The sequence below is a fragment of the Aquarana catesbeiana genome, linkage group LG12 (genome assembly GCF_042186555.1).
Source record: "Aquarana catesbeiana isolate 2022-GZ linkage group LG12, ASM4218655v1, whole genome shotgun sequence".
NCBI lineage: Eukaryota > Metazoa > Chordata > Amphibia > Anura > Ranidae > Aquarana > Aquarana catesbeiana.
In genome coordinates, this window is record NC_133335.1 from 21,536,723 (window position 1) to 21,555,670 (window position 18,948).

Genomic DNA, 18,948 nt, shown 5'->3' on the forward strand with positions numbered 1-18,948 from the left:
TGATCCGTCCTTTCTGATCAAAACACTAGATGCCTGGTCATTAACCACTTCAGCCCCAGGAGGATTTACCCGCTTAATGACCAGGCCATTTTTTGCGATACGGCACTATGTTACTTTAACTGGCAATTGCACGGTTGTGCGACGCAGTACCCAAATAAAATTGATGGCTTTTTCCCCCACAAATAGAGCTTTCTTTTGGTGGTATTTCATCACCTCCTGCAGTTTCTATTTTTTTTTGTGCTGTAAACAAAAAAAGAGCATCAATTTTGCAAAAAAAAAAAAAAATGTTTTTAAATTCTACTATAAAACAAATCATCCAATAAAAATATGTAAAAAAAATCTAATTTCTTAATCAATTTAGGCCAAATTGTATTCTGCAAAAAAAAAAAAAAATCCTAATTAGCGTATTTTGATTGGCTTGCGCAAAAGTTACCAAACTATGGGATAGATTTAGGGACTTTTAATTTTTTTTTTTTTTTTTACTAGTGATGGCGGCGATCAGCGATTTTTTTTTTTTTTTTTTTTTTTTTTTTTTTTTTTTTTGCGGCGGACAAATTGGACACTAAGTGACAAAATGCACTCTCGCAGTATGAATGACACTGGTAGGGGAAGAGGTTAACATCAGGGGCAATCAAAGGGTTAAATGTGTTCCCTATGTGCGCTTTCTAATTGTGTGGGGGATGCTGACACTAGACAAAGAGATCTGTGTTCCTGGTTAGTAGGAATCACAGATCACTGTCTTCCTCTGTGACAGAACGACGGTCTGCCTTGTTTACATAGGCAGACCGCCGTTCTGTCATTCCCCCCCCCCCGAACGATCGCGGGTGGCCATCGCGGCCGCCTGACCTGCTGATTGGCTCCCGCTGTGTCCAATCACAGCGGAAGCCGGTAGCTGGCGGTGCGCGTGCCCCGACCCAGACCAGGGAGCGCGAACAACATACAGGCGCGGTGTTTCGCGCGGCTGGGCTGCCCTGCCGCAGTATGTGGGCGGTCTGGAAGTAGTCTGGAAGCTGAATTTAATAACTTTAATATATGGGCCTTTGCCCTGTTACAGGCATGCAGATCTGCAGTTTAGGCTTTACTTAGCCATATCCTTGCTGTGGTCAATGGTTCAGGGAGGATTAAAGCTACAGAAGGCCAGGCAAGTCGTGTTCATCGTTACTTTTGAAACCATTCAATGTGAAATTTCTGCCCTTTTTCTATGGTTTTCTTTTTAGGGGCCCTCCTACAGCTTGAGAGCGCTATTGATGCCATTACCCTTCCAGCTGCCGGGACTGGGATCACCAGAGACGGGAGGTAATTTTCTGCTTGTAACACTCAAGGATGAACTCTCATGACTGGACACAACGTTTTTAACTATATAATAGATATTTGATATTTTTTTTATCTAATTTCATCCACTGTCTACATTTATTAATGCCTGTTCACATTATACCGCAGTGACCTTCATTTTGCAGCACAAGAACACATAGAGAACCGATGTTTAAATTCCGTCGCACCACAACGCTGGTGTCACAAGTAGTGGTATGTTGTGTTAAAATGCTACATGTATGCATTTTAATGCAATGCATGTAAATTCACATCGAAGTAATGCATGGGGGGAAAAAGGCTTTTTTTATTTTTTCCCCTTGCAATGACCCATAGCACATTTAAAAACTTGTATCAACGTGTGTATGTAAACCCTTATCTTGTAAAACAACCCATTCAGTTTAAACTAGAAATGAAAGGCAAAACATTTTTGTATGTGTGTGTGTGTATATATACACACACACACACAATTTTTTTTTTTTTTTTAATATACAGCGGGGACAGAAAGTATTCAGACCCCCTTACATTTTTCACTCTTTGTTATATTGCAGCCATTTGCTAAAGTCATTTAAAGTGGTGTTCCACCCGGAAAAAAAAAAAAATGCATAGATGTGCCTAAAAAAATAAAAATAAAAATAAAATATATATTTTTTTTTTTTTTTACTCGCCTCTAAATGCCTGTTGCTAGGGGGTCCCTCGTAGTCTGCCTCCTTCAGTGCCTGGGCTGGTGACATCACTTCCCCTCGGCGCAGGATGTGCTCAGCTCTGCCCCCTCCCTCTTGTCAATCATCTGGGACACATGACCGGTCCCAAATGATTGCGCGGCCAATCACAGCGCGCGACACCGCTCGCGCATGCACAGTGGGTGCCCCGGCTGTGCAGCCACAGCCGAGCGCCCACAGTTGCAATGCCGGCGCCACCGAACGGAGGCTTCCGATCCCTTCCGCATCGCTGGACCCTGGGACAGGTAAGTGTCCGATTTATTAAAAGTCAGCAGCTGCAGTATTTGTAGCTGCTGACTTTTTACATTTTTTTTTAGTGGGAACTCCTCTTTAAGTTCATTTTTTTTCCTCATTAATGTACACACAACCTCATATTGACAGAAAAACACAGAATTGTTGACATTTTTGCAGATTTATTAAAAAAGAAAAACTGAAATATCACATGATCCTAAGTATTCAGACCCTTTGCTGTGACACTCATATATTTAACTCAGGTGCTGCCCATTTCTTCTGATCATCCTTTTTTTCCGAAATAAAAAAAAAAAAAAAAAAAAAGATAAGTTGCATAACAGAGCCTCTGGGCATTCCCAGGCTCAAGGTGTATAAAACATTAGGCTAGACATACCATACATTAACTACTGGCCTAAAACTAGTTAAACAAGTTAAACAACAACAAAACAGACCCCGTAGCTTGCTGCTAACAGGATGAGTAAAATTCTCAGCAATTTACATAGATATGTGGTATACGACAGGCATCATTCAATAGAAAGAGGAAAAAAAAAATCTCCAACCAGTGGGTGGCTATATGCATGTGGTTAGTCACGATGCACCCCTGGAGGGACAGTCATAGGAACCATCATGTCACATGTAAATCAAATCAGACCGATTGCCCTACAGGCTCTTCTTGTGCTACCGTTGTTGTTTCAGACTCTAGCCATATGTTTCAGACCTTTTGAAACTTTAGGGGGCATTTTCTACTGGGGTATGTTTCTTTGTATAAGGGTACTGCAAGGTTGACTAATGATTTCCATGCATTCAGGGTAAGTGCAGATGTGGGAGCACTCCACTTGAGTATGATGAGTTTCCTAGCATAGAAGAGAAGCAATCCTAGTAGTGTACGGACTGCCCTTGAAGGAGCAAGAGCATCCACCAAGCCAAGCAGGAAGATCCCTATCTTGTGGGGTATAGGAATTGTGGTCAGTTCAGTGATGAAGGTTGTAATTAATGACCAGTAATTCTGTACATCAGGGCATGACCAGATCATGTGTAAAAAACCCACAGAGTCAGCTCTACAGTGCCAACACTGCGACGTGCAGTCCGGGTATATTTTTTGTAGCCTGTATGTGATCATCCTTGAGATGGTTCTACACCTTCATTTGAGTCCAGCTGTGTTTGCTTATACTGATTGGACTTGGTTAGGAAAGCCACCCACCTGTCTATATAAGGCCTTACAGCTCACAGTGCATGTCAGAGCAAATGAGAATCATGAGGTCAAAGGAACTGCCTGAAGCGCTCAGAGACAGAATTGTGGCAAGGCACAGATCTGGTCAAGGTTACAAAAAAAAATTCTGCTGCACTTAAAATTCCTAAGAGCACAGTGGCCTCCATAATTCTTAAATGGAAGACGTTTGGGACGACCAGAACCCTTCCTAGAGCTGGCCGTCCGGCCAAACTGAGCTATCGGGGGAGAAGAGCCTTGGTGAGAGAGGTAAAGAAGAACCCAAAGATCACTGTGGCTGAGCTCCAGAGATGCAGTCGGGAGATGGGAGAAAGTTGTAGAAAGTCAACCATCACTGCAGCCCTCCACCAGTCGGGGCTTTATGGCAGAGTGGCCCGACGGAAGCCTCTCCTCAGTGCAAGACACATGAAAGCCCGCATGGAGTTTGCTAAAGAAACACCTGAAGGACTCAAAGATGGTGAGAAATGAGATTCTCTGGTCTGATGAGACCAAGATAGAACTTTTTGTCCTTTAATTCTAAGCGGTATGTGTGAAGAAAACCAGGCACTGCTCATCACCTGTCCAATACAGTCCCAACAGTGAAGCATGGTGGGGAGTTTTTCAGCTGCAGGGACAGAGCGTCTGGTTGCAATCGAGAGAAAGATGAATGCGGCCAAGTACAGGGATATCCTGGACAAAAACCTTCTCCAGAGTGCTCAGGACCTCAGACTGGGCCGAAGGTTTACCTTCCAACAAGACAATGACCCTAAGCACACAGCTAAAATAATGAAGGAGTGGCTTCACAACAACTCTGTGACTGTTCTTGAATGGCCCAGCCAGAGCCCTGACTTAAACCCAATTGAGCATCTCTGGAGAGACCTAAAAATGGCTGTCCACCAACGTTTACCATCCAACCTGACAGAACTGGAGAGGATCTGCAAGGAGGAATGGCAGAGGATCCCCAAATCCAGGTGTGAAAAACTTTGTTGCATCTTTCCCAAAAAGACTCATGGCTGTATTAGATCAAAAGGAGCTTCTACTAAATACTGAGCAAAGGGTCTGAATACTTAGGACCATGTGATATTTCAGTTTTTTTCATGTCAACAATTCTGTGTTTTTCTGTCAATATGGGGTGCTGTGTGCACACTAATGAGGAAAAAAATGAACTTAAATGATTTTAGCAAATGGCTGCAATATAACAAAGAGTGAAAAATTTAAGGGGGTCTGAATACTTTCTGTCCCCACTGTATATTAAATATTTTTTCCTTTTTTTTAATTTATTTATTTATTTTTTTTAATAAGTGATCACATTACCTCTGTTCTCAGCTGCATAAGAGCTGAGGGGAGGAGAAGCAGCAGCACACTGAGCATCCCAGGGAATGGCTGTGCAGCAGGGGCATGTCGGAACATTGGAGGAGAGCAGCCGGAGTTCCCAGTATAGCTAGAGAACTGACCACAGTGTGCGCTCCTCCTACTTAGTGTGGTCAGTGTTTAATTGGAAAGCAGAGGGACTAGGAGGATCACCAGGGATTTCACACAAAGGAAGCAATACAGAGAGAATAGGATACTTTCTCATACAAGTACATGGTACAGCAGGCACATATCAGGAATATAAAGCGTTGGGGTAAGAAACACGTTAAATGCTCATCAATGCACGTGAAAGCAATGCACATCCATGTTTTTAACATACTCATGCATTTTGATGCACGTTTTATGTGTGAACAGTCCCAAAAAATTAGCTTTTAGATTGAAGAAGATGTCTTGTATATATGTGCAGCACTACAAAGGAATCTATTCCTAAATAACAATAAATGTGAATAAGCCCCGAAAAAGGAATACCAACAACAAAATGGTTTCATAAAACTATTTATATGTATAACAATAATCCTACTGCAATGTCCAAAGTGTAATAACCGAGTCCAATCCTCCAAACGTTGGGAGGTTGATTTACTAAAACTGGAGAGTGCAAAATCTGGTGCAGATGTGCATGGTGGCCAATCGGCTTCTAACTTCAGCTTGTTCAATGAAGCTTGGACAAAACAAAACCTGGAAGCGGATTGGTTTCTGTGCAGAGGTGCACCAGATTTTTCACTCTCCAGTTTTGGTAAATCAATCCCAATGTCCTAAATGAAGAAGAGGAGTAGAAAGGCAATGGCATTGCTGTTAATGAGATGAAAGGTGCTGCACACCCCGAATATATATGAAATGGAAAAATGTCCCCTGTGGGGTTTTATTGCCAGCAAAACAATGAATTCAAGAAATAGTTTCTCTCTTTATCAGAAAAGTATAAATTGTTTATTTGATGAAATTTATCCCTTAATGAGTAGTCCACATTGTACTCCACCATCTCTCCTCCAATAACCTCTATGGATTGTTAAAGTGATACTAAACACACACTCTTCAATTCCTATTGTCCCTTCCACTTCTGTATGTGGATGACGGCACTGTAATTATTTTAATAAGAAAAAAAAAAATCGAAGTAGCTTTTTGCTAATCGATATACAGCTGTCACGTGACCCAGCAGTGGCGGGAGGAGCTTTTAGTTCTCTGCTGCTGGTCATATGTTAAAAAATAAAAATAAAAGGCTTTGGAATACAGAGCAAAAATAAATAATCTTAAACTGTTTTTAATTGGCGTACAAATATAATATTTGAAATTAAATCTTTATTATTTTTTGGCATTAAGATTGTTTGGGAGAATTTCCGCCAGTCGCAGGCTGTGTCACGTCCCCTGCATCAGGTGTCTTAGAATAAGAGGGGGGTGAAGCCACCATTAATCTACATTTAATATTTGAAATTAAATCTTTACTATTTTTTGGCATTAAGATTGTGTAGGAGAATTTCTGCCAGTCGCAGGCTGTGTCACGCCCCCTGCAGCCGGTGTCTTAGAATAAGAGGGAGGTGAAGCCACCATTAATCTACATGTAATATCCCGCCCCCCATTGTGTTTAGCTGGTTAGTGGGCATGGAGGAGGGAGGGAGTGGTCGGTCACATGGGCTACTCAGATGTGATAGGGAGGAAATGCTCAGCATAGAAACTCACTGAAAACTGAGCATGTGCAGATTTGCCACTACAGCTGCAAAATCCCTAGCTGAATTGGGGACATAAACAGAAGGGGGCGATAGAGAGCAGCAGGATCAACCAGTTTTTTTTTTGCAGGATGCAGAAAACGAATCTCATAGTGACTGCGTATGAACAGCGTGTAATGCACCATTTATTGATCTTTTTTAGGGGTTTAGTGACACTTTAACCACTTGAGCTCTGTAAGAATTACCCCCCCCCTTCATGACCAGGCCATTTTTTGCAATACGACCCTGCGTTACTTTAACTGACAATTGCACAGTCGTGTGACGTTGTACCCAAATAAAATTGATGTCTTTTTTCCCCCTACAGATAGAGTTTTCTTTTGGTGGTATTTGATCGCCTTCTGCGTTTTTTTTTTTTTTTTTTTTTTTTTTTGCGCTATAAACAAAAAAAGTTACTTTCTGCTATAAAACGCATTCAATAAAAAAAATGATTTCTTAATCAATTTGGGCCAATATTTATTCTACATATTTTTGGTTAAAAAAAAAAAAATTCCAATAAGCGTATACATTGATTGGTTTGTGCAAAAGTTATAGCGTCTACAAACTATGGGATATTTTTTTTTTTTTTCTTACTAGTAATGGCAGAGATCAGCGACTTATCGCGGGACTACGATATTGTGGCGGGTAGTCGGGACACTAACTGACACCTTTTGAGGACCAGTGACACTAATGACTGCTAAAAAAAATATGCACTGTCACTGTACTAATGACACTGGCTGGGAAGGGGTTATTATTAGGCGCGATCAAAGGGATAAATGTGTGCCTAGCCTGTGTTTTACTAAACTGTGGGAGGCGCTTTTACTAGGGGAAGCCATAGATCCTTGTCTCTGCTTTGCAGGAACACGGGATCCACGCCTTCCTTGCTGACAGAACAGTGATCTGCCTTGTTTACATAGGCAGGCTGCCGTTCTGCCTGTGTAACAATCGATCAGCAGGTGCCAGCTTACATTAAGTTCGCACTACCTGCTGATCGGCTCTTGCTGTGAACGTGTCCGCGCACCCCCACCCCGAAAGTGCTGGATTATGTACTAGCTACGTGATCCAGTGCAGTAGAGCCTCCTTGCCGCCGTATAGCTAAGTGATACGGTTCGGCATTTTGTATAGATGGATGGTGCCGCGCTAATCCTATTGTATGAGCTTCTAATTAATAAATTAAGTAAAGAAACCGGCCTGGAGGGCCACTGATGTATAAAAACAAGTGCTATATCCCACTGTGCAAACTAAAAAATACAAATAAAAATAAATATGTGGATGTGGGTAATAAATAAACAGCCTAATTAATAAATAAATAACCACCGTGACTAACCATAAATATGACTGTTCTAAAAAAACAGTGAAATAAATACTGAAATTACATAATCATCAATCACAAATCAGCAAAGTGCATAGTGCCAACACTGTGCAACCTAGATATCTGAACTAAATGATGTGAAACAACAAGTTTTCCATAAAGTGCAGACGTGCAGACAAATGTAAAAATAATGTGCAAATGATAACTCCAAAAATAAACGGTAATTAAATGTCCCAATAAATTAAAAATGAAAAACTAGGGAGAATCACACAAGAAAAACGTCCATAGTCTTAAATATAATCTTGTGACATAAGGTGCTGGCATGCGCATGTAGCAGTTAAAGTGCCTGGTGATTCAAAATTCCATGCAGCTTCGTGTGTAAACACTCCAGTGAGCAGTGGCCCCTTACCTCACAGGAATGGGGCAACAGCATATGACCAAACTGGTTCTTTAGTTTTTTTTCACCTAGCGGCTCCTACGTGTTCCTCACCGTCCTGGGGTGGGATTCCCTCAGGTATGGTCCAGGAGATGTTTGAAAACAGGAATAAAGGAACCCAATAGTGTAACTCCGTTTTACAAGGTAACAACGTTTATTAGGCAAAAAACAGCAGGTACTCACATTTAAAATGAACGGTGAGGTATTTGTATCCGACGAGCGGCGAGCTCGTAGCTTTCTTTCAGTGTATCCAGCCTATCCTGTCCCTACGCGTGACGTCACACCACACGTGACTTCTTCAGGGGATCTGGTTCGGCAGCTGGTTAATAATGGGTGCAGCAAAGTACCTCAAAACAATAAGTGTGAATCTAGTGCTCTCCGTTTTTTGTTACAGATAAGAGGAGAGAAATATACCCACAAAAAAAAAAAAAAAAATAACATGTAATGGCAATCCTCAGCGATCGGGACCACTGCCGTCCATACACAAACGTTTTCCGGTTGGCTGACCAAATGGGTAAATGTGATAGCATCGCTAAGCTCCGCCCCTTTATACGTTTTGTCCCGTAGAAGGGGACTTCTGTAGAAGGCGGAGAGTTTGCACATCATTATGCCTTTATCAAGTAATCCCGATAACCATTCCCATGGCAACTAGTAAACGCTGGGGTTGATTTACTGAGGGCAGATAAACTGTGCACTGTGTAAAGGGAAGTTGCTCCAGAGTTTAGTAAATGAGCAGAAGCTCTGCTAACTTCCATCATCCAATCATGTGCAAGCAAAAAGGCTGTTTTATTAACCACTTAAAGCGGAGTTTCGCCGTTTTTTTTTTTTAAGTCAGCAGCTACAAATACTGCAGCTGCTGACTTTTAAAATATGGACACTTACCTGTCCAGCGCGCCCGCGATGTCGGCACCCGAAGCCGATCTGTCCCTCGGCTGTTGGGTGCTGCCGCCGCCATCCTTGGTAAGGGAATCAGGAAGTGAAGCCTTGCTGGTTCCCTACTGCGCATGCGCGATGCGCTGCGCTGCGCTATCCCACTGGTCCCTGCTGTTTTCTGGGATCCGTGTGTCTAATATAGCGGGGAGGGGGGAGGACGGGAAGTGGCGTAGACACCCACCGGTGGCACGGGTTTCTATGCCCAGAAGTGGGAGTAAAATACCTGTATTTGACAGGTATTTGCCCCCCCCTGAAAGGTGCCAAATGTGACACCGGATGGGGGGGGGGGGGGACCGGAAAAGCGAAAGTTCCATTTTTGGGTGGAACTCTGCTTTAAGGACTGAGATGTGTTGTTTACAAGTTAAAAACAGTTTTTTTTTTTTGGTAGAAAATTACTTAGAACCCCCAAACATACATTTTTTTTCTAACACCCTAGAGAATAAAATGGCGGTCCTTGCAATACTTTCTGTCACACCATATTTGCGCGGCGGTCTTACAAGCGCACTTTTTTTTAAGGAAAAAAATACACTTTTTTTAAATTAAAAAATAAGATAACAGTGAAGTTAGCCCATTTTTTTTTTTTTTTATACTTTGAAAGATAATGTTTACGCCGAGTAAATTGATACCCAACATGTCACGCTTCAAAATTGCGCCCGCTCGTGGAATGGCGACAAACTTTTCCCCTAAAAAAATCTCCATAGGCGATGTTTAAAAAATTCTACAGGCTGTTTGTTTTGAGTTACAGAGGAGGTCTAGGGCTAGAATTATTGCTCTCGCTCTAACGATCGCGGCGATACCTCACATGGTTTGAACACTGTTTTTATATGCGGACGCTACTCACATGTACGTTCGCTTCAGCAGGCGAGCTCGTCTGGACGGGGCGCGTTTATAAAATTATTTTTTTCTTATTTATTTTACCTTTTTATTTTTAATTTTTTTACACTGTTTTTTTTTTTTTTTTTTAAATGTCACTTTTATTCCTTTTACAAGGAATATAAACGTCCCTTGTAATGGAATAAAAGATTGACAGGAACACGTTAAATATGAGATCTGGGGTCAAAAAGACCCCTGATCTCATATTTACACTAAAATGTAATAATAAAAAAAAAAATTGTCATTAAAATAAAAAAATAGCCCTTTAGAAGCTATGGGCGGAAGTAACGTTTTGATGTCGCTTCCGCCCTGCACTGTTATGGAGACTGGCGGGGGCCATCTTCCCATCACACGTCTCCATGCCCAGCGAGGGTGAAGATCCGATCGCATCCGCTGCTGCCAACGGCTCTGGTTAAGCGGCGGAGGGCACCTAAGGGAGGGCCCCTTTCCTGCCGCCGATAACCGTGATCTCGCGCCGAATCCGCCGCAGAGACCACTTTTATCTTAAACCGGACCTCTCACGGAAGAAGAGGATACCGGGGTTACGATAGCTAGCTGCTACCATAACGATATTCCTCCTCAAACAGCTGACATATAACGACGGTGTGCGGTCATGAAGTGGTTAATTTTCCTTGCACGTGATTGGGTACTCTTTACAAAGTGAAGCTCTACCTCATTTACTAAGCTCTGGAGAAACTGCACTTTCCAAACTGCACAGTCTATTTGCCTGTAGTAAATCAACCCCAATGTCTCAGCGTTCTGCTTCAGCATTCAGAACAGCGATCACATATTACATAACAGCCGGTAAATATTAAGACATTGCTTAGCAACTGGTACACAACTTTCTTCTGCTTCATTTAGGGTCGGTGCACACTAGGACGACTTGTCAGGCGACCTAGCCGCCTGACAAGTAGCGTCCCATTGCGTCGCTCCGACTTAGAAAAAGGTTCCTGTACTACTTTGGGGGCGACTTGCATAGACTTCTATATAGAAGTCGTTTTGCAAGTCGCCGCCCCTGTCGTGTCCAGGTCGCCTGAGGTAGTCGCGCTGCAAGTCGCGCTGCTTCAGTGTGAACCGGGGCTTAGGGTTCCCAATCACCTTAACAGCATAACAAATAGTTTTAAAAAGCTACACAGTGTTGTAACACAAATATTATTAATAACATTGGTAAAATGTACAAACATTAGATAAAAAAAACATTAATTTCATCACAAATAAAATGTTTATAAAAGCAAATGGGGGACTGGTATGAGAGCTGAGAAAAAATATTTGTCTAACAAACAGACTATTAAAATTGTGTATCTGATAAAACAAAATCCCGCAACACTCTTAAATATGTTCAGTTTAAAGCAAAACAATTCTGACACTTCTCTCCTACATGTAAAAAAAATGTTTTTGCTAGAAAATTACTTAGAACACACAAAAAAAAAATTATTTATAGATAGATAGATAGATATAGATATATCTCTATATCTCTATATCTATCTATATAGATATAGATATATCTATATAGATAGATATATCTATATAGATAGATAGATAGATAGATAGATCTATATATATATATCTATATATCAGAGACCCTAGGGCTGTGGTGGGGAATCTTGGCACCCCAGATGTTTTGGAACTACATTATTTCCTATGATGATCAACTGCACTGCAGAGGTGCGTGAGCATCATGGGAAATGTAGTTCCAAAACATCTGTGGTGCCAAGGTTCCCCATCACTGCCCTAGGGAATAAAATGGCAGTGGTTGCAATTTTTTGTCACACAGTATTTGCGCAGCAATTGTTCAAACTTGATTTTTTTTTTGTGGAAAAAAAAAACACTTTCATGAATTAAAAAAAAAAAAAAAAAAACAATATTTACCCCCCATTTTTTTTTTTCTGTAATGTAAAAGATGTTATGCTGTGTAAATTGATACCTAACATGTCTTGCTTTAAAATTGCACACGCTCCTGGAATAGGGCCAAACTTCGGTACTTCGGTACTTAAATCTCCGTAGGCTACACTTTAAAATTTTTTACTGGTTACGAGTTTAGAGTCTTGTTAAGCGTTGCGCAAACTGTTGGCGCTATATAAATTCTGTAGAATAATAGAGTTAGAGGATGTCTAGGCTAGAAATATTGCTCTTGCTCACACATACATATGCGAGCGCAAACCTATGTGTGCGTTCGAGCAGATGGGGGGTGCTTTAAAAAAAAAATGTTTTTTATTGTTTTATTTATTTATTTTTTTTTTTTCCCTTTATTTTTTTTTTAATCACTTTTATTCCTATTACAAGGAATGTAGACATCCCTTGTAATAGGAATAGGGCAGGATAGGTCCTCTTTACAGAGAAATGTATAAACTTACAGACCCCAGATCCCTCTGTAAAGAGGACCTATCGTGCCCTATTCCTATTACAAGGGATGTCTACATAATAGGAATAAAAGTGATTAAAAAAATAAAAATATTGGGGAGATTGTAAAAAAAATAAATAAAACAATAAAGGTAGGAGATAGGAAAAAAAAAATTGATGGCTTTCCAGCAACAAAAGAAAAAGTCAGTGTTTTACATCTGGTGGCGTCGGAAGTGACGTCAGGATGTCGCCCCCAGCCTCCCAGGGTTATAGAAATGGCTGAGGGGTCATCTGGTCCACGGCCGGCTTTATGGTAAACCGCAGTCACCAGCAGATTCGTTCTTCGGCTCCCCGACCGCACAGGTGAAAACGTAGGACGCCCCCCTTCCCGCCACCTATAAAAGCAATCAAGCGGCTACACAGCCGCTATAATTGCTTTTACATTGCACGGAATCACCTGCTGAAAAAAAAAAAGATATCTGAATGATGCCTGCAGCTGCACCCATCACTCAGATATCGCCACTTCGAGTCCCCGACGTCATATGATGTTAAGCATTATTAATACTATTTACAACAAAGAGGCATAGCAATGAGAGCGAAACTCTCTCCCAGCCTGGCCAATTTTTTATGGCCAGGTGGGAGGCGGATGCTATATATGGAACTCACTAGCCCAAATTATCTTTTTTTTTTTTTTAATGATTAATTGATAACATTTGTGTCCTCCTGGAATAGAAATGTAGATTCCTTGCAAGAATTCATGGGATTTGTGAATGACGACACGCAAAATAATGTACGTTCTTTTGTACAGCAGGGAAGAGAATTGCCTTTTTTAGATCTTACTCTATTAGAAATGAGACAATACAGGCCAAGTCCTATTTTTAATCACAGTTACATTCCTCGCACGAGTTGTCATCCAGCATGGCTTACGAATGTCCGTTTTAAAATTCACTGGAATGTATGAACACATGATCCTGGTGCTTAACCCCTTCACGACTAAGGGTAAAACAAATCTTCATGCCTAAGCACAATTTTGCAACTTCGACATGTGTTAGTAAAACTGTACATATCATCACAACTACTTTGTACATCCAAGTGAATTATATCACTTTTTTTTTTTTTTTTTTCAGAACAAATTGGGCTTTCATTTGGTGGTAAATAGTTAGGGATATCTCCTGAATTTTTTTTTTTTTTTACTTTACTTTATTTTATTTTTTTATTATCAAAGGAAAAACTTGGCCAAAACAGTAAAAGAAATGTATTTTTTTTTTAAATGTAGCTGTATTCTTCTTGTTATTACCATAACCTACCAAAGAACAACCCAAAATAAATTCTCCTGCTCTTGGAGATCGTAGCGATACCACATATGTGTATGTCAGTTGTTGTTTTGTACCTGTAGTACAGCCCAGAAACAATAGTGCACATTTTGCTTTTATTTTTTTTTATTTTTATTTTTTTTTTGTACTAGCTAAATGTTTAACCACTTCAGCTCCGGAAGGTTTATTTTTTCCTGACCAGGCCATTTTTTGCGATACGACACTGCGTTTCTTTTAACTGACAATTGCGCCGCTGTACCCAAATAATGTTTATGTCCCCCCCCCCCCACAAATAAAGCTTTCTTTTGGTGGTATTTCATCACCTCTGCGGTTTTAATTTTGTGCGCTATAAACAAAAAAATGATTGACAATTTTGAAAAAAAAATATTTTTTACTTTCTGCTATAAAACATATCCAATTAAAAAATGTAAAAAGTCAGTTTAAGCCAATTTGTTACATATTTTTTGGTAAAAAAAAAAAAAAATCCCAATAAGCATATGTTGATTGGTTTGCGCAAAAGTTATAGTGTCTACAAACTATGAGATATGCTGCGTACACACGATCGGAATTTCCGCCAGGAAAACTCCGATGAGAGCTTTCTGTCGGAAAATGCGACGGTGTGTATGCTCTATCGGTCTTTTGCTGGCGGAATTACAGCCAGCAAAAGATTGAGAGCATGTTCTCTATTTTTCGGTCGGGAAAAGTTCCTATCCGAAAATGCGATCGTCCTGTACAAATTCCGAAGCGCAAAATTCCTACGCATGCTCGGAAGCATTGAACTTCATTTTCTCGGCTTGTCGTAGTGTTGTACGTCAGCGCGTTCTTGGCGGTCAAAAGTTCAGAGAACTTTTGTGTGACCGTGTGTATGCAAGGCAATATTGAGCGGAATTCCGTCGGAAAAACCATCCAAGTTTTTTCCGTCTGAAAATCTGCTCGTGTGTACGGGGCAATAGATTTGTGGACTTTTTTTGTTTAATTTTTTAATTGATTTTACTAGTAATGGCGGCGATCAGCGATTTTTAGCAGGACTGCGACATTGCAACGGACAAATCTGACACTAAGTGACACTTTTTGGGGACCAGTGACACTAATACAGCGATCAGTGCTAAAAAAAAACGCACTGGCACTGTATAAATGACACTGGCTGGGAAGGGGTTATCATCAGGGGCAATCCAAAGGATTAACTGTGTTCCCTGGGAATGATTTCTTACTGCGTGAGGGATAAACCAACCCGAGAAAGAGACACAACTGTGTTCCTGATTAGGGGGGATACAGGGGGGGATACAGACGTGGCTGTGGACACGGGGGGGGGGGTTACAGAGGTTACTGTGGACACGGGGGGGGATACAGAGGTAGCTGTGGACACGGGGGGGATACAGAGGTGACTTTGGACACGGGGGGGGGGGGAGACAGAAGTGGCTGTGGACATGGGGGTGTACAAAGGTGGCTGTAGATGGGGGGGTACAGAGGTGGCTGTGGACTGCATTCCTATTATTCACTCTGTTTAAAAAGGTCTTCTGCAAATGTGTCTGTTATATAATAACAATGTAGCCATATACCTTATTAAGAGCGCCGATCCGCCGCCTCTTTCTTTTCCTCGTCTGACAATTGCAGCGAGTGGGGCCAAGAATGACGTCAGTCAGGAGAGAAGGAGGCGAGGCGTCGGGTGGCCTGCGCCCCGAGCACTGCTCTGAATGGGGTATATAGCTGCATTTTTATTATATAACACAGACACTTTTGCAGATTACATTTTTAAACAGACAACCACTTGTCCGCGGGCCGGGTGCCCGTGAATTAATCACGGACACTGACGGGCTGGAGATTTAGTGGCAGGGGGCCGCAGGTTGCCAACTCCTGGTTTAGATTTGATGTTCAGATGTTCTCCATCCAATCTGACAGAGCTTGAGCTGTTTTGCAAAGAATGGCCACAAATTTCCTTCTATTAGATGTGCAAAGCTGGTAGAGACATCCCCAAAAAGACTTGCAGCTGTAATTGCAGAGAAAGGGGGTTCTACAAAGTATTTTTATTTTTTTACACTTTCCCTTTTATTTTATTTTTTTATTTCATTTTTTTTATCACTTCTATTCCTATTACAAGGAATGTAAACATCCCTTGTAATAGGAATATGACATGATAGGTCCTCTTTACAGAGGGATCTTGGGTCTGTAAGTTCCCACATTTCTCCTCTATGCTGGAAAGCCTGAGATCGAAAAAAATAAAAATTGATCTCAGGCTTTCCAGCAACAATAAAAAATGGCAGTGTTTACATCTGGTGGCGCCAGAAGTGACGTCATGATGTTGCCCCCAGCCTCCGAGGGTTATAGAGATGGCCGGGGGTCATCTGGTCCAAAGCCAGCTCTGTGGTAAGCTGCAGTCGCCAGTGGATTCATTCTTCGGCTCCCCAACCACACAGGTGAAACCGTAGGACGCCCCCTCCCGCCGCCTATAAAAGCAATCAAGCGGCTAAACAGCCAGTATGATTGCTTTTACATTGCAAGGAATCACCTGCTGGAAAAAAAAAGATAACTGGACGATGCCTGCAGCTTTACCCATCATTCAGATATCGCCACTTCGAGTTCCTGACATCATTTGATGTTAAGCATTATTAATACTATTTACAACAAAGAGGCATAGCAATGGGAGCGAAACTCTCTCCCAGCCTGGCCAATTTTTTATGGCCAGGTGGGAGGCGGATGTTATATATGGAACTCACTAGCCCAAATTATCTTTTTTTATAAAATGATTAATTGATAACATTTTTGTCTTTCTGGAATCGAAATGTAGATTCCTTGCAATAATTCATGAGATTTGTGAATGATGACACACAAAATAATGTACCGTATATACTCTAGTATAAGCCGACCCGAATATAAGCCGGGGCACCTAATTTTACCACAAAAAACTGGGAAAACGTTTTGACTCGAGTATAACCCGAGGGTGAGAAATGTGCAGATACTGTAAGTGGACAAGAGGGTCAACAATGCCCATTTGCATGCCTCACTGTGCCCATTTGCAGCCATAGGTCCCCCGAACTTCAAACTCGGTAGTTAAGGGTTCCTAGATGTCCCCCTAGCTGCAGCCAAAATTTGGGGTCTCTGGACCCAAAAGGTCCCGAAATGACATTGCTGCAGATGGACACAGTTGACCGACTTTGGGGCCCCGTATCTCGGGGCCACTTGGTGCAAGGAACCCCAAATTTGGTTTGCAAACCCAGTGAAACAAGCAACAACATATCCAAAGCTGGGGTTCCTAGCACCAAGTGGCCCCGAGATACGGGACCCCAAAGTCGGTTTGGAAAATGTCAAGCACTTTTCTGCAGCAGAGAATGACATTTTCCGAACCGACTTTGGGCCCCCATATCTCGGGGCCACTTGGTGCTAGGAACCTCAGCATTGGATATGTTGCAGTGCTAGTTTTACTGGGTTTGTAGACCAAACTTGGGGTTCCTAGCACCGAGTGGTCCCAAGATACGGGGCCCCAAATTTGGTACGGAAAATGTCAATCTGCACCAGAAAAGTGCTTGACTCGAGTATAAGCCGAGGGGGGGCATTTTCAGCACAAAAAAGTGCTGAAAAACTCGGCTTATACTCGAGTATATACGGCACGTTCTTTTGTAGTGCAGGAAAGAGAATTGCATTTTTTTTTAGATCTTACTCTATTAGAAATGAGACAATACAGGCCAAGTCCTATTTTTAATTAGTTACATTCCTCGCACGAGTTGTCATCCAGCATGGCTTACGAATGTCCTTAAATTTCATGTGTAAATGAAGTCAGTCTAGCTCTGTGGGGGATTGTATTATGCGGCTACACGTTCTCAGACAGAGAATTTTGGAAAAAGGATACGACTGTATGAGCAGGAAGTAGATGTGACCATTAATGAGATCACAAAGGATGGATGAGGAATCCTTATTAATGGATAACAAGGAAGATCGGGAATCCAGTCTGTTCAGCCCATTTATTACTAACTTTTCTATACAGCATTACCAGGTCAGGCAGATTATTAAACTTCACTGGAATGTATGAACACATGATCCAGTGCTTAACCCCTTCACTCCTAATGCCCCGTACACACGGTCGGACTTTGTTCGGACATTCCGACAACAAAATCCTAGGTTTTTTTCCGACGGATGTTGGCTCAAACTTGTCTTGCATACACACGGTCACACAAAGTTGTCGGAAAATCCGATCGTTCTAAACGCGGTGACGTAAAACACGTACGTCGGGACTATAAACGGGGCAGTGGCCAATAGCTTTCATCTCTTTATTTATTCTGAGCATGCGTGGCACTTTGTCCGTCGGATTTGTGTACACACGATCGGAAATTCCGACAACGGATTTTGTTGTCGGAAAATTTTATCTCCTGCTCTCCAACTTTGTGTGTCGGAAAATCCGAGGGAAAATGTGTGATGGAGCCTACACACGGTCGGAAAATCCGACCGTGTTTACGGGGCATTAGGGTAAAACAAATCTTCATGCCTAAGCACAATTTTGCAACTTCGACATGTGTTAGTAAAACTGTACATATCATCACAACTACTTTGTACATCCAAGTGAATTATATCACGTTTTTTTATTTATTTATTTTTTTTTTCAGGACAAATTGGGCTTTCATTTGGTGGTAAATAGTTAGGGATATCTCCTGATTTTTTTTTTTTTTTTTTGTTATAGTAAAAGTAATGTATTTTTTTTTTAAATGTAGCTGTATTCTTCTTGTTATTACCATAACCTACCACCAAAGAACAACCCAAAATAAATTCTCCTGCTCATGGCGATCGTAGCGATACCACATATGTGTATGTTATTTGTTGTTTGTACCTGTAGTACAGCCCAGAAACAATAGTGCACATTTTACTTTTTACTTTTGTTTTTTTTTTTTTTGTCCTACCTAAATGTTTTTAACCACTTCAGCTCCGGAAGGTGTTTTTTTTTTTTTTTTCCTGACCAGACCATTTTTTGCGTTACGGCACTGCGTTGCTTTTAACTGACAATTGCGCGGTCATGCGACGCTGTACCCAGATAATGTTTATGTCCTTTTTTCGTTTCCTTCACAAATAGAGCTTTCTTTTGGTGGTATTTGATCACCTCTGCGATTTTAATTTTGTGCGCTATAAACAACAAAAAAAAAAGATTGACAATTTGAAAAAGAACAATATTTTTTACTTTCCAATAAAAAAATGTAAAAAAATCAATTTAGGCCAATTTGTAAA

General features: G+C 41.3%; 1 protein-coding gene across 2 annotated transcripts in view; it reads left to right on the forward strand.

The window, feature by feature from the left end:
• Window positions 1-18,948, forward strand: part of RTEL1 (regulator of telomere elongation helicase 1) — a 283,430-nt gene that overhangs the window by 35,863 nt on the left and 228,619 nt on the right. For both annotated transcript variants that reach the window (XM_073607371.1, XM_073607372.1), the window contains exon 11: window positions 1,218-1,296. In XM_073607371.1, the coding sequence (XP_073463472.1) occupies window positions 1,218-1,296 (79 nt within the window). The remainder of the gene's footprint in view (window positions 1-1,217; window positions 1,297-18,948) is intronic.